The sequence below is a fragment of the Scyliorhinus canicula genome, chromosome 9 (genome assembly GCF_902713615.1).
Source record: "Scyliorhinus canicula chromosome 9, sScyCan1.1, whole genome shotgun sequence".
Lineage (NCBI taxonomy): Eukaryota > Metazoa > Chordata > Chondrichthyes > Carcharhiniformes > Scyliorhinidae > Scyliorhinus > Scyliorhinus canicula.
In genome coordinates this window covers 125,528,461-125,551,455 of record NC_052154.1, presented here as the reverse complement: position 1 = coordinate 125,551,455, position 22,995 = coordinate 125,528,461, and the positions used below count along the sequence as shown (strand labels likewise).

General features: G+C 52.1%; 1 protein-coding gene across 10 annotated transcripts in view; it reads left to right on the top strand.

Moving 5' to 3' along the window:
- Nucleotides 1-22,995, top strand: part of LOC119971661 (von Willebrand factor C and EGF domain-containing protein-like) — a 490,550-nt gene that overhangs the window by 458,320 nt on the left and 9,235 nt on the right. For 8 of the 10 annotated variants that reach the window (XR_005461886.1, XM_038807510.1, XM_038807514.1 and 5 more), the window contains 2 exons: nucleotides 18,535-18,715; nucleotides 20,114-20,239. Coding sequence is in view for 9 of the 10 variants with exons in the window: in XM_038807510.1 (XP_038663438.1) it covers nucleotides 18,535-18,715; nucleotides 20,114-20,239 (307 nt within the window). In the remaining variant the exon portion in view is untranslated. Of the gene's footprint in view, nucleotides 1-18,534; nucleotides 18,716-19,525; nucleotides 19,684-20,113; nucleotides 20,240-22,995 lie in introns of those variants that run through there. The other 2 variants (XM_038807509.1, XM_038807512.1) reach the window with 2 other exon arrangements.

Below are 22,995 nucleotides of genomic sequence, written 5' to 3'. Positions count from 1 at the left end.
CAGCGCTCCCGGGCGCGGAGCACAATCTGCAAGGCCTGTGGGAAGAAAGGACATTCGCTGCGGTGTGCCAGGCCCGGTCGATTGCCACTGTAACCAGGCCCATTGTTCCTGCACCCCCCACGTGCGGCCCGTGGGTGCCGCCATCTTTCTCGTATCAGCACACGTGCAGCCCATGGGCGCCGACATCTCCCTCGCACCAGAACATGTGCGGCCTGTGGGCGCCACCATCTTTAATGCCTATCACCAGCTCCCCATCCGCAAGGTGGACCACCCATACGCTGCGTTCGAAACAGATGGCCGCCTTTATTACTTCCTTAGGGTTCCCTTCGGCGTCACTGATGTGGTCTTGATCTTCCAACGGGAGATAGACCGAATGGTTGACCGGTACGGACTGCGGGCCGCGTACCCGTACCTGGATAACATCACCATCTGCGGCCATGACCAGCAGGACCACGATGCTAACCTTTCCAAATTTCTTCACACCGCCAAACTCCTGAACCTTACGTATAACAAGGATAAGTGCGTGTTCAGCACCAAGCACCAACCGCTTGGCCATCCTTGGCTATGTGGTGCAAAATGGAGTTCTAGGGCCCGACTCCGACTGCATGCGCCCCCTCATGGAACTCCCCCTCCCCCACTGCCCCAAGGCCCTCAAACGATGCCTGGGGTTCTTCTCATACTATGCCCAGTGGGTCCCTAACTATGCGGACAAGGCCAGCCCAATTATTCACTCCACCGTTTTCCCCCTGACGGCCGAGGCTCACCAGGCCTTCAACCGTATCAAGGCCGACATTGCCACGGCCGCGATGCACGCGGTCGACGAGACCCTCCTCTTCCTAGTTGAGAGCGAAGCATCAGACGTCGCTCTAGCCGCCACCCTCAACCAGGCCGGCAGACCCGTAGCATTCTTTTCATGCACCCTCCAATCCTCCGAAATTCGGCGCTCCTCCGTCGAAAAGGAGGGTCAAGCCATTGTAGAAGCTGTGCGGCAGGAGATTTAATCTCCTCACTGACCAACGGTCGGTTGCCTTCATGTTCAATAACACACAGCGGGGCAAGATCAAAAATGATAAAATCTTGAGGTGGAGGATCGAGCTCTCCACCTACAATTACGGGATTTTGTATCACCCTGGTAAGCTCAACGAGCTCCCCAATGCCCGATCCTGAGGTACATGTGCCAGCGCACAAGTGGACCGACTACGGGCCCTACACGATGGTCTCGGTCACCCAGGGGTCCCCCGGTTCTTTCACTTCATAAAGGCCCGCAACCTACCCTACTCCATTGCGGAGGTCAGGACGGTCACCAAAGACTGCCAGGTCTGTGCGGAGTGCAAACCGCACTTCTACCGGCCAGACCGAGCGCACCTGGTGAAGGCCTCCCGCCCCTTTGAACGCCTCAACATGGATTTCAAAGGGCCCCTCCCCTCCACCGACCAAAACACGTACTTCCTTAACGTGGTCGATGAATACTCCAAATTCCCCTTTGCCATCCCATGCCCCGATTTGACGTCTGCCACAGTCATCAAAGCCCTCAATAGCATCTTCACTCTGTTCGGTTTCCTCGCTTACATCCACAGCGACAGGGGATCCTCCTTTATGAGTGATGAGTTGCGTCAATTCCTGCTCAGCAAGGGCATTGCCTTGAGCAGGACGACCAGCTACAACCCACGGGGAAACAGGCAGGTGGAGAGGGAGAACGGGACGGTCTGGAAGTCCTGCTGGCCCTACGGTCAAAACATTTCTCGGTCTCCCGCTGGCAGGAGGACCTCCCCGATGCCCTCCACTCCATCTGATCGCTACTTTGCACGGCGACTAACGAAACCCCCATTAACGTCTCCTAGCCTTCCCCAGGATGCCAACTCCGGGGTTTCGCTCCCAACGTGGCTGCCAGCTCCAGGACCCATTCTCCTCCGCAAGCATGTGCGGCTCCACAAGGCGGACCCGTTGGTCGAGGGGGTACAGCTACTCCATGCAAACCCGCAGTACGCCGACGTGTAGTACCCCAATGGCCGCCAAGACACAGTCTCCCTCACCAACTGTTTCTCCCCCCCCCCCAACTGCCCCAGCGCCACCCATCCTCCCCCCAGCGCACCTCACCACAGCCCTTGCTCCAGGACGATCCGTCCTCCCCTTGGACCGGTGACGAAGGTGAGGACTACACGTTCCCGGAGTCATCGGTGACCGAGCCAGTGCCTGCATCGCCACCGGGACTGCGGTGCTCACAACGGAGGATCAAGGCAGCCGACCGGCTAAATTTGTGAACTTTAAAAATGTACACTTTAAAAATGTTCACATACATGTAACTAGTTTTTCCACCAGCCCCGCTGGACTCTTTTTTAACAGGGGGTGAATGTGGTAGTCACCACTGTTTGCATATATCACGTATATGAGATGCAATATGCTAAGACTCATGTACTACAGGTACCAGGGTAGATCCCTGCCTGCTGGCTCCGCCCAGTAGGCGGAGTATAAATGTGTGTGTTCAACGAGCTGCAGCCATTTCTGCAGCGGCTGCAGGAGGCTACACATCTCTGCTTAATAAAGCCTCGATTATTCTCTACTCTCATCTCGTCGTAATTGATAGTGCATCACCAGGCAACATCCTGGTGAATTGCCTCTGCACCCCCTCCAGTACAGTCATATCTTTCCTGTAATGAGGCGACCAGAGCTGCACAAGCCATTCCAGCTGTGGCCTCCCCAACGTTGTATATAACTCCAACATGACCTCCCTGCTTTTGCGATTGATAAAGGCAGGTGCCCCATATTTCTTTTTCACCAGCCTATTATACACCCCTTCTGCCTTCAGAGCTCTATGGACAAACACGCCAATGTCCCTTTGTGCCTCAGAACTTCCCAGTGTCAGGCCATTCATTGAATACTTCCTTGTCAAATGACTTCTTCCATATTGTCTCACCTCACTTTACAGGTTAAATTCCATCTGCCATTTATCTGCCCATTTGACCATCCCATCGATACCTTCCTATAGCCCAAGACACAAAACCTCACTGTTAGCCACCCGGCCAATCTTTGTGTCATCCGCAAACCTTGTCACCTACATAGTAATCTATGGAGTTGATATAAATTACAGATAATAGGGGACCCAGCATAGATCCCTGTGGTACGCCATTGAACACGGGCTTCCAGCACTTCCAGCTGCTGGAGGAGGCCACACATCTCAGAGTAATAAAGCCGCGATTGCATCTAACTCTCATCTTTGTGTAATTGATCGTGCATCAATTTAATACACTAAAGTTTTCAGAAGATGGACCTCCGCATCAAGCTGGATCACCTGCAGCTGGATCCACAACCAGACAATGCCAAAAAGGACTTTGAACATTGGCTAGCCTGTTTCGAAGCGTACATCGGATCTCCACCTGACGAAATTCCAGAAGCTCAGAATATTCAGATCCTGTACACGTGGCTGAGTTCCAACGTTTTTCCACTTATCCAGGACGTGCCAACCTACGCGGAAGCCATGGCGCTACTGAAGGAAAACTACGCCCAGCGGACTAACACGCTCTACGCCAGGCACATCCTCTCCACTCGTCATCAGCTTCCCGGTGAGTCAGTGGAAGATTTCTGGCGTGCCCTGATTCCCCTAGTTAGAGACTGTGACTGCCAGGCCATCACGGCCATGGAACACTCGAACTTGCTCATGAGAGACGCTTTTGTCACAGGGATAGGGTCTGATTACATCCGACAGCGCCTCTTAGAAGGGGCCACGCTCGACCTCGCAGAGATACAAAAGCTAGCGCTCTCGTTTACGGTCACTTCGCGCAACATCCAAGCCTACGCCCCCTGCCGTGTGGCCCACCCCTGCCGCTCGGCCCACCCCTCCTGCGCATCGTGGACTCCGCAGACGGCCACCCCATCGTGGACCTCACCAGCGAGCCCCCCCCCCCCCCCCACCACAGCTGACCTCACGCCTGTGCCGCGTGGCAGCCAACCAAACCCGGGGGTCACAAATGTTACTTCTGTGGGCAGCCTAAACACCCCCGCAGCGCTGCCCGGCCTGGAGCGCCCTTTGCCAGGCCTGTGGCAAAAAGGGACACTTTGCTGTGGTGTGCCAGGCCCGCGCAGTTGCTGCTATTGTTCCGACTCCCCCCACGTGCAACCAGTGGATGCCGCCATCTTCCCCTCCTCGGACCACGTGCGGCCCGTGGGCGCCGCCATCTTGTTTGACCCCCACCACGTGCGGCCCGTAGGCGCCGCCATCTTGTTCTCCCCAGGATCATCGGGCGCCGCCATCTTGTCTTTCCCACGACACATGCGGCCCATGGGCGTCGCCATCTTATCAGGACCCATGCCCCCCCGGGCACCGCAACGCCTGCCACCATCGACGACCAGCTGCGTCTCGCCATGGTGACAATTGACCAGTCTCGCTCACATAACCTGTCAACTGCTTCCACCAACGTGAAAATCGATGGGCACGAGATCTCCTGTCTGCTGGACTCCGGGAGCACCGAGAGCTTCATTCATCCCGATACGGTAAGGCGCTGATCCCTCGCGGTACACCCCGCCAACCAGAGAATCTCCCTGGCCTCCGGGTCCCACTCCGTGGCAATCCGGGGGTACTGCATAGCCACTCTCACTGTCCAGGGCGTGGAGTTCAGCGGCTTCCGCCTCTACGTCCTCCCCAACCTCTATGCTGCCCTGCTACTCGGCCTGGATTTCCAGTGCAACCTCCAGAGCCTAACACTGAAATTCGGCGGGCCCCTACCACCCCGTACTGTGTGCGACCTCGCGACCCTAAAGGTCGACCCACCTTCCCTATTTGCAAACTTAACTCCGGATTGCAAACCTGTCGCCACAAGGAGAAGATGGTACAGCACCCAGGACAGGACCTTCATCAGGTCCGAAGTCCAGCGACTGCTTCGGGAAGGCATCATCGACAGCCCCTGGAGAGCCCAAGTGATTGTGGTGAAAACTGGGGAGAAACACAGGATGGTCGTGGACTACAGCCAGACCATCAACAGGTACACGCAGCTCGACCCCTCCCACGCATATCTGATATGGCCAATCAGATTGCACAGTACCGTGTCTTCTTAACTGTGGACCTGAAATCTGCCTACCACCAGCTCCATCCGTAAGGCGGACCGCCCAGACACTGCCTTCGAAACATGTCCGCCTTTACCACTTCCTTAGGGTTCCCTTTGGAGTCCCCAATGGGGTTTCGGTTTTCCAACAGGAAATGGACCGAATGGTTGACCGGTACGGACTGCGGGCCACCTTCCCGTACCTGGACAATGTCACCATCTGCGGCCACGATCAGCAGGAAACTGACGCCAACCTTGCTAAATTTCTCCACACCGCCAAATTCCTGAACCTTACGTATAACAAGGGGAAGTGCATGTTCAGCACCAACCGTTTAGCCATCCTCGGCTACGTGGTCCATAACAGAGTTCTGAGGCCCGACCCCGATCGCATGCGCCCCCTCATGGAACTCCCCCTTCCCCACTGCCCCAAGGCCCTCAAACGATGGCTGGGGTTCTTCTCTTATTGCGTCCAATGGGTCCCAAACTATGCAGACAAGGCCCGTCCACTCATTCAATCCACTCTGTTTCCCCTGATGGCCGAGGCTCATCAGGCCTTTAACCGTATTAAGGCCGACATCACCAAGGCTGCGATGCACGCAGTCGACGAGATGTTATCATTTCAAGTCTAGGGTGACGCATCACATGTTGCTCTCGCAGCCACCCTCAACCAGGCAGGCAGGCCTGTGGCATTTTTCTCACAAACCCTACATGCCTCCGAAATTCAGCATTCCTCTGTCGAAAAAGAGGCCCAAGCCATTGTTAAAGCTGTGCGGCATTGGAGGCATTACCTGGCTGACAGGAGATTCACTCTCCTCACTGACCAACGGTCGGTAGCCTTTATGTTCAACAACACGCAGTGGGGCAAGATCAAAAACGATAAAATCTTGAGGTGCAGGATCAAACTGTCCACCTACAATTACCACTATCCCAAGGTACATGGGCCAGCGCACAAGTGGACAGACTCCGGACTCTGCACGACAACCTCTGTCACCCGGGGGTCACACGTTTTTACCATTTCATCAAGGCTCGCAATCTGCCCTATTCCATTGAGGAAGTCAGGGCTATCACCAGAGACTGCCAGGTCTGCGCGGAGTGCAAACCGCACTTCTACCGGCCAGACTGTGTGCGCCTAGTGAAGGCCTCCCGCCCCTTTGAAGCGTGGACTTCAAAGGGCACCTCCCCTCCATCGACCGTAACACGTACTTCTTCAGTGTGGTCGATGAGTATTCCAGATTCCCCTTCGCCATCCCATGCTCTGACATGACATCTGCCACAGTCATCAAAGCCCTCAACACCATCTTCGCTCTGTTCGGCTTCCTCGCCTACGTCCACAGCTCTCCACCATAATTGTCCACCACCCCCGCTGGACTCAATCTTAACAGGGGTGAATGTGGTAGTCACCACTGATGTATATATTGTATATAGAGGATGTAGGTGTAGGTGTTTTGTGATAAGGACCTGTACTACAGACACGGGGGTAGTTCCCTGCATGCTGGCTTTGCCCAGTAGGCGGAGTATAAATATGTGTGCTCCCCGTACAGCAGCCACTTCGCCTGCTGCTGTAGGAGGCCACACATCTTAGTGTAATAAAACCTCGATTGCATCCAACTCTCGTCTTTGTGTAATTGATCGTGCATCAGGCGTACTGGCAGTTAGGCTGGAGTGCATCCCGAAGGTGATAGGTGAAGATCAGACGGGGTTCGTGAGAGGGAGGCAGCTCTTTTTCAAATGTTAGAAGGGTATTGAATGTCACTATGGCACCGGTGGAGGGGAAGGAAACAGAGGTGGTTGTGAGATTGGACGCTGAGAAGGCATTTGACCGGGTAGAATGGGGGTACTTGATGGCAGTTCTGGAGCGGTTTGGGATTATCATAGATCATAGAGTTTACAGTGCAGAAGGAGGCCATTCGGCCTATCGAGTCTGCACCAGCTCTTGGAAAGAGCACCCTACCCAAGGTCAACACCTCCACCCTATCCCCATAACCCAGTAACCCACCCAACACTAAGGGCAATTTTGGACACGAAGGGCAATTTATCATGGCCAATCCACCTAACCTGCACATCTTTGGACTGTGGGAGGAAACCGGAGCACCCGGAGGAAACCCACGCACACAAGGGGAGGATGTGCAGACTCCGCACAGACAGTGACCCAAGCCGGAATCGAACCTGGGTCCCTGGAGCTGTGAAGCAATTGTGCTATCCACAATGCTACCGTGCTGCCCAAGATTTGTGAACTGGGTAAAGCTACTATGTAAGGAGCCGAGTGTGAGTGTCCGCACAAACAACATCAGCTCGAGATACTTTTCTCAGCACAGTGGGACTAGGCAGGGATGTCCTATGTCCCCCCTGCTGTCTGCACTCGCGATTGAGCCGTTGGCCATCGCATTAAGAAGTTTGGGGGTATGGAAAGGAATAGTGCGGGGAGGGGGTTGGATAGAGCATAGGGTGTCCTTATATGCTGATGACTGGCTGTTATACATGTCGGAACCGAGTGTGTCGATAGGGGGAATATTGGAACTGCTTCGAGTGTTTAGGTCTTTCTCGGGGTACAAACTAAATCTAAACAAGAGTGAGTATTTTGTGGTGTCTCGTCCGGGGGTGGGGGCAGGGGTGGAGGGTCTACCATTCCGTTGGGCAGGGACTCACTTTAGGTACCTGGGGTGCAGGTTTCCCAGGAGTGAGGCGGCGGGGTTGAGGGGGAGGGGGGGGGGGGGGTGTGCTCTGCAGGTACAACATTTCTAGTTTGGTGGGGAGAGTGAAAGCCGATCTGGCAAGGTGGGATGGTCTCCCTCTGTCACCGGCGGATCGGATACAGGCAGTTAATATGAACATGTTGCCGCGATTTCTGTTGATTTTTCAATGCCTCCCGATTTTCCTGCCAAAGGCTTTTTTCAGAGAGATGGAGGGAAGGATTACTTCGTTCATATGGGGAGGGAAGGTGGCCAGAGTGAGGAAGGTGCTGCTACAAAGGGGAAGGCAGGCAGGGGGTTTGGGTCTTCCGAACCTGATGTATTACTACTGGGCGGCGAATGTGGAGAAGGTGCGGAGCTGGGTCAGAGGTGTTGATTCCCAGTGGGTTAGAATGGAGGAGAGTTTGCGCAGAGGGTCGGGACTGAAAGCACTAGCAAAAGCGCCGCTCCCGATAGCTCCGGGGAAATACTCAGGGAATCCGGTAATAATAGCTTCATTGAGAATTTGGAGGCAGTTTCGCCAACACTTCGGGTTGGGCGCAGGGTCAAGGGAAATGGCGATTCAGGGGAACCACAGATTTGAGCCAGAGAGGTGGGATGTAAATTTTCAGAAATGGGAGGAGAAGGTGTTTAAGACACTAGAAGATTTGTTTCTTAGAGATCGGATTGCAGGAGCCGGCCTCCACATTGCTGGAGGACATGCTGATGACAGGGGGACTGGAGAAGGGGGTAGTTTTGGCAGTTTACGGAGCTATTTTGGAAGAGGAGAAGGCACCACTGGAAGGGATCAAAGCAAAGTGGGAGGAAGAGTTGGGAGAGGATATGGAGGAGGGGTTCTGGTTTGGGAAGCGCCGGAGAGTGAATGCCTCCATCTCGTGTGCAAAGTTGGGGCTGATACAGCTGAAGGTGGTATACAGAGCACATCTCATGAGGTCGAGGATGAGCCGATTCTTTGAAGGAGTAGAAGATGTGTGTGAATGTTGTTTGGGGGGGGGGGGGGGGGGGGGGGGCACTCTAATCACGTTCGTATGTTTTGGTCCTGTCCAAAGCTGAAGGATTACTGGAAGGAGGTTTTTAGGGTATTTTCTAAAGTGGTGCACGTGGAACTGGACCCGGGCCCCCGGGAGGCCATATTCGGGGTGTCGGGCCAGCCAGGGTTGGAAACGGGTGCGGAGCCTTCGCCTCATTGGTCGCCCGAAGGCAGATCCTGATAGGTTGGAGAGCAGCCTCTCCACCCTGTGCCCTGGCGTGGCGGGGGGACCTGTTGGAATTCTTGACTCTTGAGAAGGTTAAGTTTGAACTGAGGGGAAGGATTGGGGGGGGGGGGGGGGGGTCTACAATTCATGGGCATTATTCATTATGCACTTTCCAAAATTGGATAACGTCGAACATTAGTTGGGGCAGGTGGGTGGGAGGGTCGGGGGGAGGGGGCTGTGTGTGTTAATGGTGATTATGGGTGATGCCTGATTCCTTTTTGTCATTTGTTTGTGTGAACATGCGGGCTAATGTTTGGGGTTTGGTGGGAGGATGTATCGTTATTATTGATATGAGGATTGACATATTTGTTGCTGATTATTGTTTATTGTTGGTGGGTGTAAATTTGGGAGAAAATGTGAAAAAGGAGAATAAAAAATATTTTTTGTAAAAAAAAATTGTTAGGCATAATCTGCCTCTCACAAAGCCATGCTGACTATTCCTGATCAACCCTTGTCTCTCCAAGTGGAGACAGATTTGCTCCTTCAGAATTTTCTCCCAATAGTTTCCCTACCACTGGTGTGAGACTCACTGGTCTATAGCTCTCTGGCTTACCTCTACAACTTCCTTAAATAGTGGGACTACATTAGCCATTCTCCAGTCCTCTGGCACCTCCCCTAAGGCCAGAGAAGAATTAAAAATTTGGGTCAGAACCCCTGCGATCTCCTCCCTCACTTCCCACAGCATCCTGGGACACAATTCATCCGAACTTGGAGATTTATTCACTTTTAAGCCGGCCAACACTTCTAGTACCTTGTCACTCCCTCTGTCAATGTGCTCAAGAACCTCACAGTCTCTCTTCCTGAGTTCCATAACTGCATCCTCATTCTCTTGGATGAAGATGGGTGTGAACTATTCATTCAACACCCAACCAATGTCCTCTGGCTCTGCCTCCTTGGTCCGTAATTCACCCTTCTTTTTCCCTAATTATCCTCTTCCCATGGATGTACTTATGGAATATCTTGGGATTTCCCCTACTTTTACCAGCCTGAGCTTTCTCATATCCCCTCTAGTCTCTCCAAATTGTAGTTTTTTAGCTCCATGCTGCACTTTCTGTCCTCCACTAATACCTCAACTGATTTGTTCCCCTTGTACCTGCATGCGCGGGCCGTTATGCCCCTCAGCCGCCCCGCGAATGGATACAGCGGGGCGGCGGAAGGATAAAGAGTGCACGGGGTAAGTACCCGCTGCCCGTGATCAGTGGGCACCGATCGTGGGCCCATGGCACCCTTGGCACGGCCGTGGTACTGCCATGCCAATCGGTGCCATGGTTCCCCAGATCGGGACTTTACGGCCGTTTTTACGAACGGTCAGACCAGGTGTGATTGACGTTCATAAAAACGGTCGTAAAGGCCTTGGAAATCGGCCCATCGGCCAGCTGAGAATCACTGCTCGCCGTGAAAAAACGGCGGGCAACGATTCGTGTCAGGAGGCGGGCGTGGGGGGGGGGAGAATAGCGGGAGGGCGTCGAACCAGCGTGGCCGTAAATATTTACGCCGCCCGCTATTCTCCGCCCCGTCGTGAGTGCGGAGAATTCCGCCCATTATCTCTCCTACTGCAGGAACCGACACCTTAATTAATAATGCAATGCCTCCTCCTCTTTTACCCTCTCCTCTGTCTTGCCTGAAGATTGCCTGAAGACAGAAAGAATCTTCCTGGGATGTTGAGCTGCCAATCTTGCCCCTTCCTCAAACACGCCTCTGTGATTGCTACTATGTCACAATTCCACTTGTGAATCCTCACACTTAATTCATCCGTTTTACCAGCAATATTCCTGGCATTAAAGGAGATGCCTTCCAGCCTTGCCTTACTCCCTTGAAACGTACTCCCTCTGACTTGATTACTTTTCTGTGTTATGCCGTGTCCCTATTCTGCTAACAGTCTGCGTCCCCTCCCCCGCTGAATTTGTTTAGACTCCTCCCAACAACACTAGCAACCAGCCCGTAAGGATGTTATTCCCGCTCTGATTCAGATGTAAACCATCCCGTTTGTACAGGTTCCACATTCCCCAGAAACGGTCCCAGTGATCCAGGAATCTAAAACCCTCCTTCCTGCGCCAATTCTTAAGCCACGCATTCATCTGCGCTATTCTCCTATTTCTGTGCTCGCTAGGTCCTGCTTTTTAGTCTACTGCCTAGCTCCCTGAATTCTTGATAAAAGACTTCAGGCTGGATTCTCCACAGGCAGGATGTTCCGTTTTGCCGGCAGCCCGGGATTTTTCCTGACAGCGTGGGGCTGCCCCACAATGGGAAACCCCATTGACCTGCCGGCGTAATGGAGCATCCCGCCGGCGGAGTGAAAGAGAAATGTGCCGCGGCGGGGCGGAGAATCAAGCCCCCGATCCGTCTTTCTACCTATATCATTGGTACAGACATATACCATGACCTCTGCCTTATCACCCTCCCACTTCTGGATGTCCTGCAACGCTTCAGTGATATCCTCAGGGCACCAGGGAGGCAACACACCATCCTGGAGTCACATTGAACTCCACAGTAGCGTTTATCAGTTCTCCTGTCGATAGAATCCCGTTTTACTATTACTCTTCCTCTCTTCTTCCCCTCCAGTACACACAGGCTACTTGTGGTGCCAGCAGCTTGATTCTGTCCGCACCCCCTGTAGAAACCAACCTCATCAATCTCCAAAAAGGAATACCGATTTGTGAATTGGTCCCCAGGGAATTCCAGAACTACCTGCCTGTTTCTCTTTGACTGCTTGGTGGTCACCCATTCCCTTCCTTTCTTATATACTTTCAGCTGCGGTGTGACCACCTCTTTAAACATGATATCTACGATGCTCTCAGACTCGCGGATCCTCCAGTGTCCTCTGCTGATGTTCCAGCTCTGAAACCCGAGCTTCCATGAGCTGCAGGTGGACATGCTTCCTGTACACATGCTGGTCCTGGGCACTGGAAATGTGACTGGCTTCCCACATAGTGCAGGATGAGAATACCAAGGCTTTGAGTTCTCCTGCCATGTCTAAACCCTTTAAATTTAAAACTTTTGAATACTTTTATGAAGTAAAATAAATCAAATAATTCCATACCCTTGCTTAAACAGTGACTTACAATTTAATGTAGTCTTAAATATACTTCCTCAGGGTAGTGTTCTAGGTCCAACCATCTTCAATTGCTTCACCAATAACCATCCCTCCATCCTAAGGTTAGAAGTTGGGATGTTAACTAATGATTGCATTGATGTGACTATCAATTCACACGACACGTAGTTGGAAGTGAATAGTGGTTTTAATGATCTTACAACGGAGCCTGCCTGCGACGCGATGAACTGGCAGGCAGGCTCAGACTGCCAGGCTTTATACTTCCGGTTAGTGGGAGGAGCCATGGGCAGAGCCATGGGCGGAGCCAAGGGTGGAGCCCAGTACAAACTCCTCATCTCCCCTTAGGGGCAGAGCTGCGCAACTACTCATATACCGAGCTTACACAGACACAGTACATCATATATAATAACAGTGTGAATTACACGGACTGTGATTCACCACATTCACCCCCTGTAAAAATTGAGTCCAGCGGGGGTGGTGTGTCTACCAATTCCCAATTGCGAATTACAAGTTACAAGTTACAAATTGGAATTTACAGGTTATAAATTACAGGTTATAAATTAAGTCGATCTGGCGGTCGAGTCGTCCTCTGGGATCGACGAAGCACCGGGGTTGCAGCCTCTTCTGGTGGCTGGGCGAGGGAACCATGGCGAACTATGGGGGTGATTCGGCCAGAGCTTCGTATCCAACTGGTTCGACTGGTGATGGGGAGCGCCGGAAACCCAATGGCGCTGGGGCGCGGAGCACGGGCAGCGGGACTGCAGGCGTGGGGGCGCCGGGCGCAGGGGGTTGGGAGGGGTATAGTGTGAGGGGTACCTCAGCAGCGGTGGTGTCGGAGTAGGATCCTGCAGGTGCCAGGTCCCGGAGGGAAACAGTGTCCTGATGGCTGTCAGGGTACTCTATAAATGCGTAGTGTGGGTTTGAATGGAGCAGGAGCACTCTCTCTACGAGTGGGTCGGTTTTGTGAGTCCGGACGTGCTTCCGGAGGAGAACCGGGCCCTGTGTCTTTAACCATGCTGGGAGCGAAACCCCCGTGGTCGTGCCCCTGGAAAAAACAAATAACCGCTCGTGAGGGGTCTGGTTGGTGGCCGTACATAGGAGGGACCTAATAGCATGGAGCACGTCAGGGGGGACCTCCTGCCAATGGGAGGTTGGGAGCTTCCTGGACCGGAGGGTCAGTAGGACGGTCTTCCAGACCGTCACGTTCTCCCTCTCCACCTGCCCGTTCCCCCTGGGGTTATAGCTGGTAGTCCTGCTCGAGGCAATGCCCTTTTCGAGCAGATACTGACGCAGCTCGTCGCTCATAAAGGACGAACCCCTGTCGCTGTGTACGTAGCTGGGAAAACCAAATAGGGTGAAGATACTGTGCAGAGCCCTAATGACTGTGTGGGAGGTCATATCGGGGCATGGGATAGCAAAGGGAAAACGAGAGAACTCGTCGATGACGTTCAGGAAGTACACATTCCTATTGGGTGAGGGGATTGGCCCTTTGAAATAGATAGCGAGGCGTTCAAAGGGCCGAGAAGCCTTGACCAGGTGGGCCCTGTCTGATCTATAGAAGTGCGGTTTGCACTCCGCACAGATCGGGCAGTCCCTGGTGATGGCTTTCACCTCCTCTGTGGAGAAAGGCAGATTTCGGGCTTTGACGTAGTGGGCGAGCCGGGTGACCCCTGGGTGGCAGAGGTCATCGTGAATAGCTTTCAGGCGGTCGTTTTGAGCGCTGGCGCACATACCGCGGGACAGGACATCTGGGGGCTCGTTGAGCTTCCCCGGTCGGTACATAATATCGTACTTGTTAGTGGAGAGTTCGATCCTCCACTGTAAGATCTTATCATTTTTGATCTTGCCCCTTTGAGAGTTGTCGAACATAAAGGCAACCGATCGTTGGTCGGTGATGAGGGTGAACCTCCTACCTGCGAGTTAGCGCCTCCAGTGACGTATCGCTTCCATGATGGCTTGTGCTTCCTTTTCGACCGAGGAGTGTCGAAGTTCCGAAGCGGAGAGGGTTCAGGAGAAAAAGGCGACTGGTCTCCCTGCCTGATTTAGTGTGGCTGCAAGAGCTACCTCTGAGGCATCGCTCTCTACCTAGAAAGGGACGGTTTCATCCACCGCCCGCATGGCCGCTTTGGCGATGTCCTCCTTGATATGAGTGAAGGCCTGACGAACCTCATCCGACAGAGGGAAGAGTGTGACCTTAAATAGTGGGCGGGCTTTGTCCGCATATTGAGGGACCCACTGGGCGTAATACGAGAAGAATCCCAGGCACCGTTTGAGGGCCCTGGGACACTGAGGGAGAGGGAGTTCCAAGAGGGGGCGCATACGGTCCGGGTCAGGGCCCAGGACTCTGTTCTCCATGACATAGCCGAGGATGGCTAGCCTGGTCGTGCGGAAAACGCATTTCTCCGTGTTATACGTGTGGTTGAGTTTCTGGGCAGTCTGGAGAAATCGATCGAGGTTAGCGTCGTGGTCCTGCTGATCATGGCCACAGATGGTGACGTTATCCAGGTACGGAAACGTGGCCCGCAGCCCGTACTGGTCCACTATTCGGTCCATTGCTCGTTGGAATACCGAGACCCCATTAGTGACGCCAAAGGGAACCCGGAGGAAGTGGAAGAGGCGGCCATTGGCCTCAAACGCTGTGAAGTGGCGGTCCTCCGGGCAGATTGGGAGCTGGTGGTATGCAGACTTCAGATCCACCGTGGAAAAGACTTTATAGTGGGCGATCTGATTCACCATGTCTGCAATTCTGGGGAGGGGATACGCATCAAGGAGAGTGAACCGATTAATGGTCTGGCTATAGTTCACTACCGTTCGGAATTTTTCCCCGGTCTTGACAACCACCACCTGAGCTCGCCAGGGACTGTTACTGGCCTCTATGATCCCCTCACGTAGGAGTCTATGGACCTCGGTTCTTATAAATACCCTGTCCTGCAGGCTGTATCGCCTGCTGCGAGTGTCTATAGGTTTGCAGTCCGGCGTGAGATTGGCAAAGAGTGGATGGGGGTCGATTTTTAGGGTGGCGTGGCTGCAAATAGTGAGTGGGGGGGGGGGGGCAAGGGCCCGCCGAAGCTGAGTGTGAGACTTTTGAGGTTGCACTGGAAATCGAGTCCCAGTAGGAGTGGGGCGCAGAGTTCAGGGAGCATGTACAGCTGAAAGTTTGAGTAGCTGGTGCCCTGCATCGTTAGGGACGCGACGGTGCGCCCTTGGAGGTGAACAGAGTGGGAGCCCGAAGCGAGGGAGATAGTTTGCCGTGCAGGGAAAATAGGGAGTGAACAGCGTCTTACCAGTTCTGGGTGTACGATGCTCTCGGTGCTCCCGGAGTCGAAGAGGCACGGTGTCCTGTACCCTTTGATTTCAACGGTCATCATGGAGTTGCGGAGGTTCTTTGGACGCGACTGGTCCAGTGTCACTGCGCTGAGTTGCGGGTAGTCGGCGGCTCGATCAGCTGTGCTGGAGTGGCCCCGTGATGACTGCTCTCTGAGTTCGTAATCTTCTAGTCAAATTTCTGAGTTGGAAGAAGATGGCCGCCCCCGTGGATCGCACGTGGCGGGCAGCGAGGAAGATGGCGCCCAAGATGGCGGCCCCCTTGAGTCGCACGTGGCCGGCCGCGTGGTGGGGGGTTGCCAAGATGGCGGCCCCCATGAGTCGCACGTGTCATTTGGGGGCGGAGTCGGAGTACAGGACGCAGCATTTCGGGGCCTGCGGGCCTGTGGATTCTGCAAACGGGTGCTCTGGGCTGCGGGGGAGTTAGAAGAGGAGGCCTGTTTTGCCAGGCAGACCCGGGCGTAGTGTCCCTTGCGACTGTAGCTGCTGCAGGTTGCGTTACGGGCCAGGCAGTACTGCCGTGGGTGCTGGGGCTACCTGCAAAAGTGGTACACTGGGGCTGCGTGATGGCTGGGTGGCCGCGTGGCACAGGCCTGGGGCAGTCGCTGGTCGGGGGCCCAGGATGGGGTCGCTTGGTCCGCGGGGAACGAGGTGAGGCTGCGGAATGAGACCTCCATAGTGGTAGCTAGTTCTACCGTGTGCTCTAAGTTCTGGGCCCCTTTTTCTAACAACCGCTGGCGCACATAGTTCGATCTGAGGCCTGCCACGTACACGACTCTAACGGCAAGTTCCATGTGCTGTTCGGCTGATACAGCCTGGTAATTACAGTCCCGAGCTAAAATCTTTAACTCCAGCAGGAATCCTTCTAACAACTCCGCGGGGCGCTGGCGGCAGGTCGTAAAAATATGGCGCGCATAGACCTTGTTGATGGGCCTCACGTACATTCGATCTAGCATGGCTAGGGCCCCCGTATACGAGTTGGTACTGTTTAGTTGAGAAGATATACGGTGGATCACCGTTGCGTGCAGTAGACTGAGTTTCTGCTCCTCTGTAGTTTCTGGAGTACTTGATTCAGCCAGGTAGGCCTTAAAACATCTGAGCCAGTGCTGGAAGGTTTCTCTTGCCTCTGCAGCCTGCGGGTCGAGCTCTAGTCGGTGAGGTTTAAGGGCTGATTCCATAGTTGTTTCTTGAGTTGTTTCTTCGATTTCTTCTTATCGATTTCTTCTTGTTTCCTAAGATCATTAAATTGATGTGACCATCAATTCACACGACACGTAGTTGGGAATGAACAGTGGTTTTAATGATCTTACAACGGAGCCTGCCTGCGACGTGATGAACTGGCAGGCAGGCTCAGACTGCCAGGCTTTATACTTCCGGTTAGTGGGAGGAGCCATGGCGGAGCCATGGGCGGAGCCAAGAGTGGAGCCCAGTACAAACTCCTCATCTCCCCCTTGGAGCAGAGCCGCGCAACTGCTCGTATACCGAGCTGACACAGACACAGTGCATCATATATAATAACAGTGAATTACATGGACTGTGATTCACCACATGCATCATGTTCAGTACCATTGGTGAAGACTCAGAAGCTGAAGCATTTGGTGTCCAAATGCAGCAAGACCATGACAAACTTTAGATATGACAGGGGCAAGCACACAAGGGCCTGGCAATGACCATCTCCAAAAAGAGAGAATCCAATCATTGCCCCTTCAATAGCATTATAATCGCTGAATCAGCCATATTAATACTGTGGCCACAAGAGCAGGTCAGATGCTAGGAATTCTACTACAAGTAACTCCCCGAATCTGTCTATCATCTACAAGGCACAAGCCAGGAGTATGATGGAATACTGTCCACCTGCCTGGATTAGTGCAGCTCCAACAATGCTCAAGACGTTTTCCACCTTGCAGGGCAAAGCAGACCACTTGATTAGCACTCCATCCACCATCTTAAACATTCACTCCCTTCACCTACACAGTGGTAGCAATGTGTACCATGCGCAAGATGCACTGCATGCAGCAACTCACTAATGCTCCTTTGACAGCACCTTTCAAACCCATGACCTCTACTCTAGATGGACAAGGGCAGCAGATACATGGGAACATCACCCCCTGCAAGTCCCCCTCCAGGCCACACGTTTGCCTGACTTGGAAATATATTGTCGTTCCTTCACTATCACCAGGTCAAAATCATGGAACTCCCACCCTAACAGCACTGTTACCTACATCACATGGATGACAGTGGTTTAATGAGGTGGCTCACTACCATTTTCTCAAGGGCAATTAGGGAAGGGCAATAAATGCTGGCTTATCCAGTGACACCCACATTCCACAACAGACTAAATTTTTATAAAAACTTTGATATTATCCCTACTAATCTGTCAGAAACATGACACTCGGCAGGTAAATAGAAATAGTCCTCTTCCCGCACAGCCTTTTCCTGCTGTCTTCAACATTAAATGGCAGGGTTCTGTATGAGGATGAGGAATCTGTGGGACCCTCTGCAATTTCTGCAAACCAGGGTCCTGTATCAGCTACAGGAGTCCAAAGATATTTTAACCAAGGGTTGAGCAGATGTGCTGCTGCATATTTCCCAACTGAAGCAGTTGGTAGCTAGTGGAAAGGGGAGCAGCACCTCATGTGTAATTCACAGTTTCCCTTTGTGAGGCCAGGAAAGTCACAACCTCATCAGGCCCAGATTCTCCACCTCCCACCATTCTGCGAGATCCTCCCAAAATCACCTCCTGCTTGCTGGAAGCTGTTGAGATTGTCTGAATATTTACTTGATGAAGACCACTCTGTGCTTCATTTCACAGCCATTCCAGGCAGGAAGTCAATCAGTTGCACACAATTCAAGCCCGGGCCTAAGTAATGGGCCCATATGTACATTTTGCAATTGCTTCATTTGAGACCTACTCTGGAATAAAATGTCCGCCTTAATGTTGCTGCCATGTTTGATCAGATAATGTAGAGGGAGCTTTAACCTTGTGTCTTATCCAATTTCAAACTTATAGTGGGACATGTTAGGGAACGTTCCGATCCATAAATCTGACTCCAAATATTGAAATTTAAATGTCATGACTGCTAACCTACCCTTCACCTTTGATAACATTCTAGGCTGTATGAGTTATGCTGTTAGAAGTACTCCATCTGTGATTGCTTACTCTGTCCTGTTCTCAGGGTCCATTATTTGAGGCAGCACATGAGAGTGTCGACCCTCAGCCTTATTATCGGGCATGTCTGACTGACCTGTGCGGCTGTGTTGAACAGACGTGGTGCCTGTGCAACATCCTATCAGCCTATGCCTTCCGCGCCCTGAGAAATGGAATCATCTTAAACTGGAGAAATGAAACACTATGCGGTGAGTGCACAGGTATGATTGTAAACTGGCCAGCGGTTGGTCAGTTGGAGCTTATTTCGGAGAATAGTGAGCTGTCAAGTTTTTTAACTTCATAAAACATTCAAAGTGGAGGATTAGCAAACCAAATACAGCACTGAGCCACACAGGGAGATATTAGGACAAGTCAAAGAGGTAGGTTTTAAAAAGTGCCTTAACGTGTGGTGTTCTTTGAGTTGTTCATTTCAGATGGTTGGCGTAGTGTTCACAAAGACCACAAAATAGCTTTACCTGAAACAAGGCTATAAATTGATTCACATTACTAACTTGGATTCGACACGTACTCCTAAAGAATACACAGTTGATTAATAACATCTAAACTACACTCATCTACAGCTAATCTCACTACTGGTTTAAACTATGATCTGCACTGACTTACACGATCTATACTTCTGACTCCAGCTAATTCCTGCACCCACTCTCCCACAAGGCTTAGCATCACTTAGACCATCACTTAGCATAACAGGCCTGGAGAAGCTGGGGCTATAGAGCAAGTGTTAGCTGCTGGCAGTGTCATAACACCTCTGATATTCTCTCTGAGCTGCACTCGCCTTCACATGTGGGACCAGAACCTCAAATGTGTTGGGAGTTACAGGCACCGTCCTGCAACACCCTGCATCCAGTGTAAGTTATAACAACATTACCAACACAAACAGCCAAGGTGAGGAGCTGAGCAGTAACCCTTAAAAACCCTGCCATTGACTGCTCTTCACTGCCCTTCAACACAATTTCTCTCACACACCCTTTTTGTCTTCTCTTGTTCCCCCTTAACAGAATTGATAGAAGGAGTTAAGATAGTGATCAGCCAGAATCCTGTTGAATGCCTTGTAAGGGTTGAACAGGCCTACTCCTGTCCATGTATTCCTGAAGCTGTTGAAAGTCACTGAGATCCTTTACTCCAGTAACCAAGTGACCATTCTTTGCTGCAAATGGTGAGCATCAGCAGGATCGTTTTCCATTATCGCAACTAAGCTCATTCCTTATCTCGTCCAATTCCAGTACATATTTTCCAGTGAGGCTGCTGCTAAATGTTCAGGATCAGGATCTCTGTTTTCTTTTTGTTTACTTCCCACTTCCTGACAAACTGAGGCTAATTGCAACACACCAAGTGGATGCCTTTAGCTAAAGAAGTGCAGGACCTAAGACCTTTAGGTCTGTACACTCAGGATCGCAATGGGCAATGCATTTTCCCACTGAGCCAGTGGAGCACCAATTTCAACAATCATGTTCTGCAATTATGTGATATTCGGAAAATCATTTGCATAGAATCTCACTAACATCTGTATCTGGGTTCGTTTTTACCCAGGGCACTCTCATTCCGAATGTCACGATAAATAAACAATTCTGTGTTTTCTTTCTCAGGTGCAAGTTGCAACGGGGGCTCGCAGTATAATGAGTGCAGCTGCCCTCAGACTTGTTCCACCCATCTACGGTCAGAAATTTGGTGCTCTACTGCCACCTGTATGCCCGGGTGCCAGTGCCCTGCAGGTAACAAAATAAGCCATATACAGTGTAAGATCAACTCTCGTGTTCAAACATACACCTGCCCATCATAGAACCAGGATCGCAGAAAGACACTAAATCCCTCAACCTGTCATCAGCTCTGTTCTCTTTCAATCCATATCGAACCCTGACTCTGTCCCTCTTCTCTAAATGAACCACAGTTTACTTTTCAACTAGTCGCCATGCATTGCATAACGTGGCAGCGTATGCCACAACAGACCAAATTCACTGCATTATGTGGCAGTTCATACCAACAGCCTCCATTTAATATGTCCCCCAGGAGCAAGTCTTTTAATACCCTGACTCCCTTCTCCTCCCATTTCCGAAACTTCCTATCCAGCCTACCTGAAGTGGGTGGGTTGCCGCCCTGTGGAATGGCAGCCCTCCCACTCCTGCCCCCACTCTCAGCTGGGAAACCATAAAATATTCTCTCTTTCCCAGATTCAATTTATATCCCGAAAAAGACCCGAAACTTCGGAGAAGTTCCAATATGTTCCCCATCGATGCTCTCGACTCTGATATATATAATAATCACCCCTGTACTATTCCCCTCCACAACCCTGAGCTCCTTAAAGGGATGGCCACCGGCTCTATTGCTAATGCAAGTAACAGAGAAGACAAAAGGAACCCCTCCCTGGTCCCCCGGTGCAGAGCAATTTACTCCAAACTTATGTTGTTTGTACGGACATTCGCCCGCGGTTCCTTATTCAATAGCCATACCCACTCCATAGGCCTGAAGCGATATAGGCCTGTACGACCCACACTCCATCGGGTCCTTATCTTTCTTTAACAGCAAGGAGATTGAGGCCTGCCCCAATGTTAGCACCCCTTTCCCCATTGCCTCCTCAAACATTCCACCATCAGCTGCGCCAATCTGTCCTTAAATGTCTTGTAATATTCCACTAGGAACTCATCTGGCCCTGCCACCATCCCCGATTCCATCCTCTCAATTGCCTCCTTTACCTCTTCAGTGTGGCCCTGTCTTCCTCCTCCAGCTTCAGATACTCCAATCTGTCCAGGAACTCCCACATCCCCTGATCCTCCCCCGGTGACTACGACCTGTACAGATTTTCACAAAACTCCTCAAATACCTTATTAATCTGGTCCAGGGCTACCACCAATTTTCCCCTCCTATCCCGCACCTGGACAAATTCTCTCGCCGCTGCCTCCCACCGAAGTTGGCCTGCCAGCATGCACCTTCTCCCCATACTCATAAGTCGCTTCCCTCACCCTCCTCAGTTGGTGCACCACCTTCTCTGTAGACAATCGATCAAAGCTAGCCTGTAGCTCCCTCCTTCTGTCCAACAGTGCAGCATGTCCATCCCCTTGCGTGCCTCTTGTCCACTTCCAATATCTCAACTAACAGACTTTGATGCACTTCCCTCTCCTATTTATCCACCTTGGCCTTAAACAATATCACCTCCTCCCTCACTGCTGCCTTCAGGGCCTCCCATACCACAGCCTGTGATACTTCTCCTGTACAGTTAAAGCCCACGTACTCCTCAATCACCCTTCTGATCATCTCACAAAATCTTCAGTCCCCCAGTTCATTCTCCACCCCGTCTCTGCTCTATTCCCTTCTCCAGGACCATGTCCACCCAATGCGGCGCATGATCCGGGATCGCTTTCGCCGAATACTCTGATCCCCTAACCTCAAGCAACAGCGCCTTCCCTACTACAAAGAAGTCTATCCTCGAATAAACCTTGTGAACCGAGGAGAAAAACGAATACTCCCGCTCCCCTTCAAACAAACAAACTCAGTGCAAGCCCCAGAAAACCATCATTGCAACTCCTACCTTGTCCAAATAGGCAACTTCACCCCATTTAACACATATTACAACATGAAATAAAAAATAGAACTACATACAATCTTCCATCCGCCCCCCCCCCAACCCTCAGTCTAAGACCAGTCCTCAGTCCCATTTCTGCCCCAGTCCTTCTACTTTCACAAATGCCTCTGCCGCTTCCACAGTCTCGAAATAAAAGTCTTTGAAGTTGTAGGTCACCCTCAACTTAGCTAGGTACACTACGCCAAACCGCACACCACTGTTATACAGTGCCATCTTCACACAGCCAAATGCAGCCCGTCTCCTCGCCAACTCCACAGTTAAGTCCTGGTATATATGTTTACCAGCTCCAGCCCACTGCACCTCCCGCTTCTGCTTTGCACAACTCAGGACCTTCTCCTTTACGTGGTGCCTAAGGAAACAAACAATCACTGCTCTTGGGCGGCTCATTCACCTTTGGTTTAGGCCTTAACAGCCTATGAGCCCGATCCAGTTCGTACCGGGAGGGATCTTCCCCCTCCCCCTACAGCTCCGCCAACATCTTAGCAAAATACTCCGTCGGCTTGGGCCCTCCACCCCTTCAGGCAGGCCGACGATCCTCAGATTTTGCTGCCTAGATCTATTTTCCAGGTCCATCTTCGCTCGCAGACCTTTGTTGGCCTCCATCACCCTCTGCAGCTCCTCACCCATTGAGGTGAGCTGATCACTGTGTTGCAACAAGGCCTCCTCCACTTCTTTCAGTTTCTTACCCTGCTCCCGCACCTTGGCCGATGTTTTTGACACCGTGGTCGCATCATCTCCTTCCTCATCACCTCCATGTGCTTTACAATCTGTTTTAAAATTCCAAAACCATCACCTCGGTTATCTTTTCTGCTGTGAAAGGTGCGGCCGCAACCAGCGATCCAGCCTCCATCAACTTTCCAGTTGCCGAGCTGACCCTTTCGCTCGACGGCG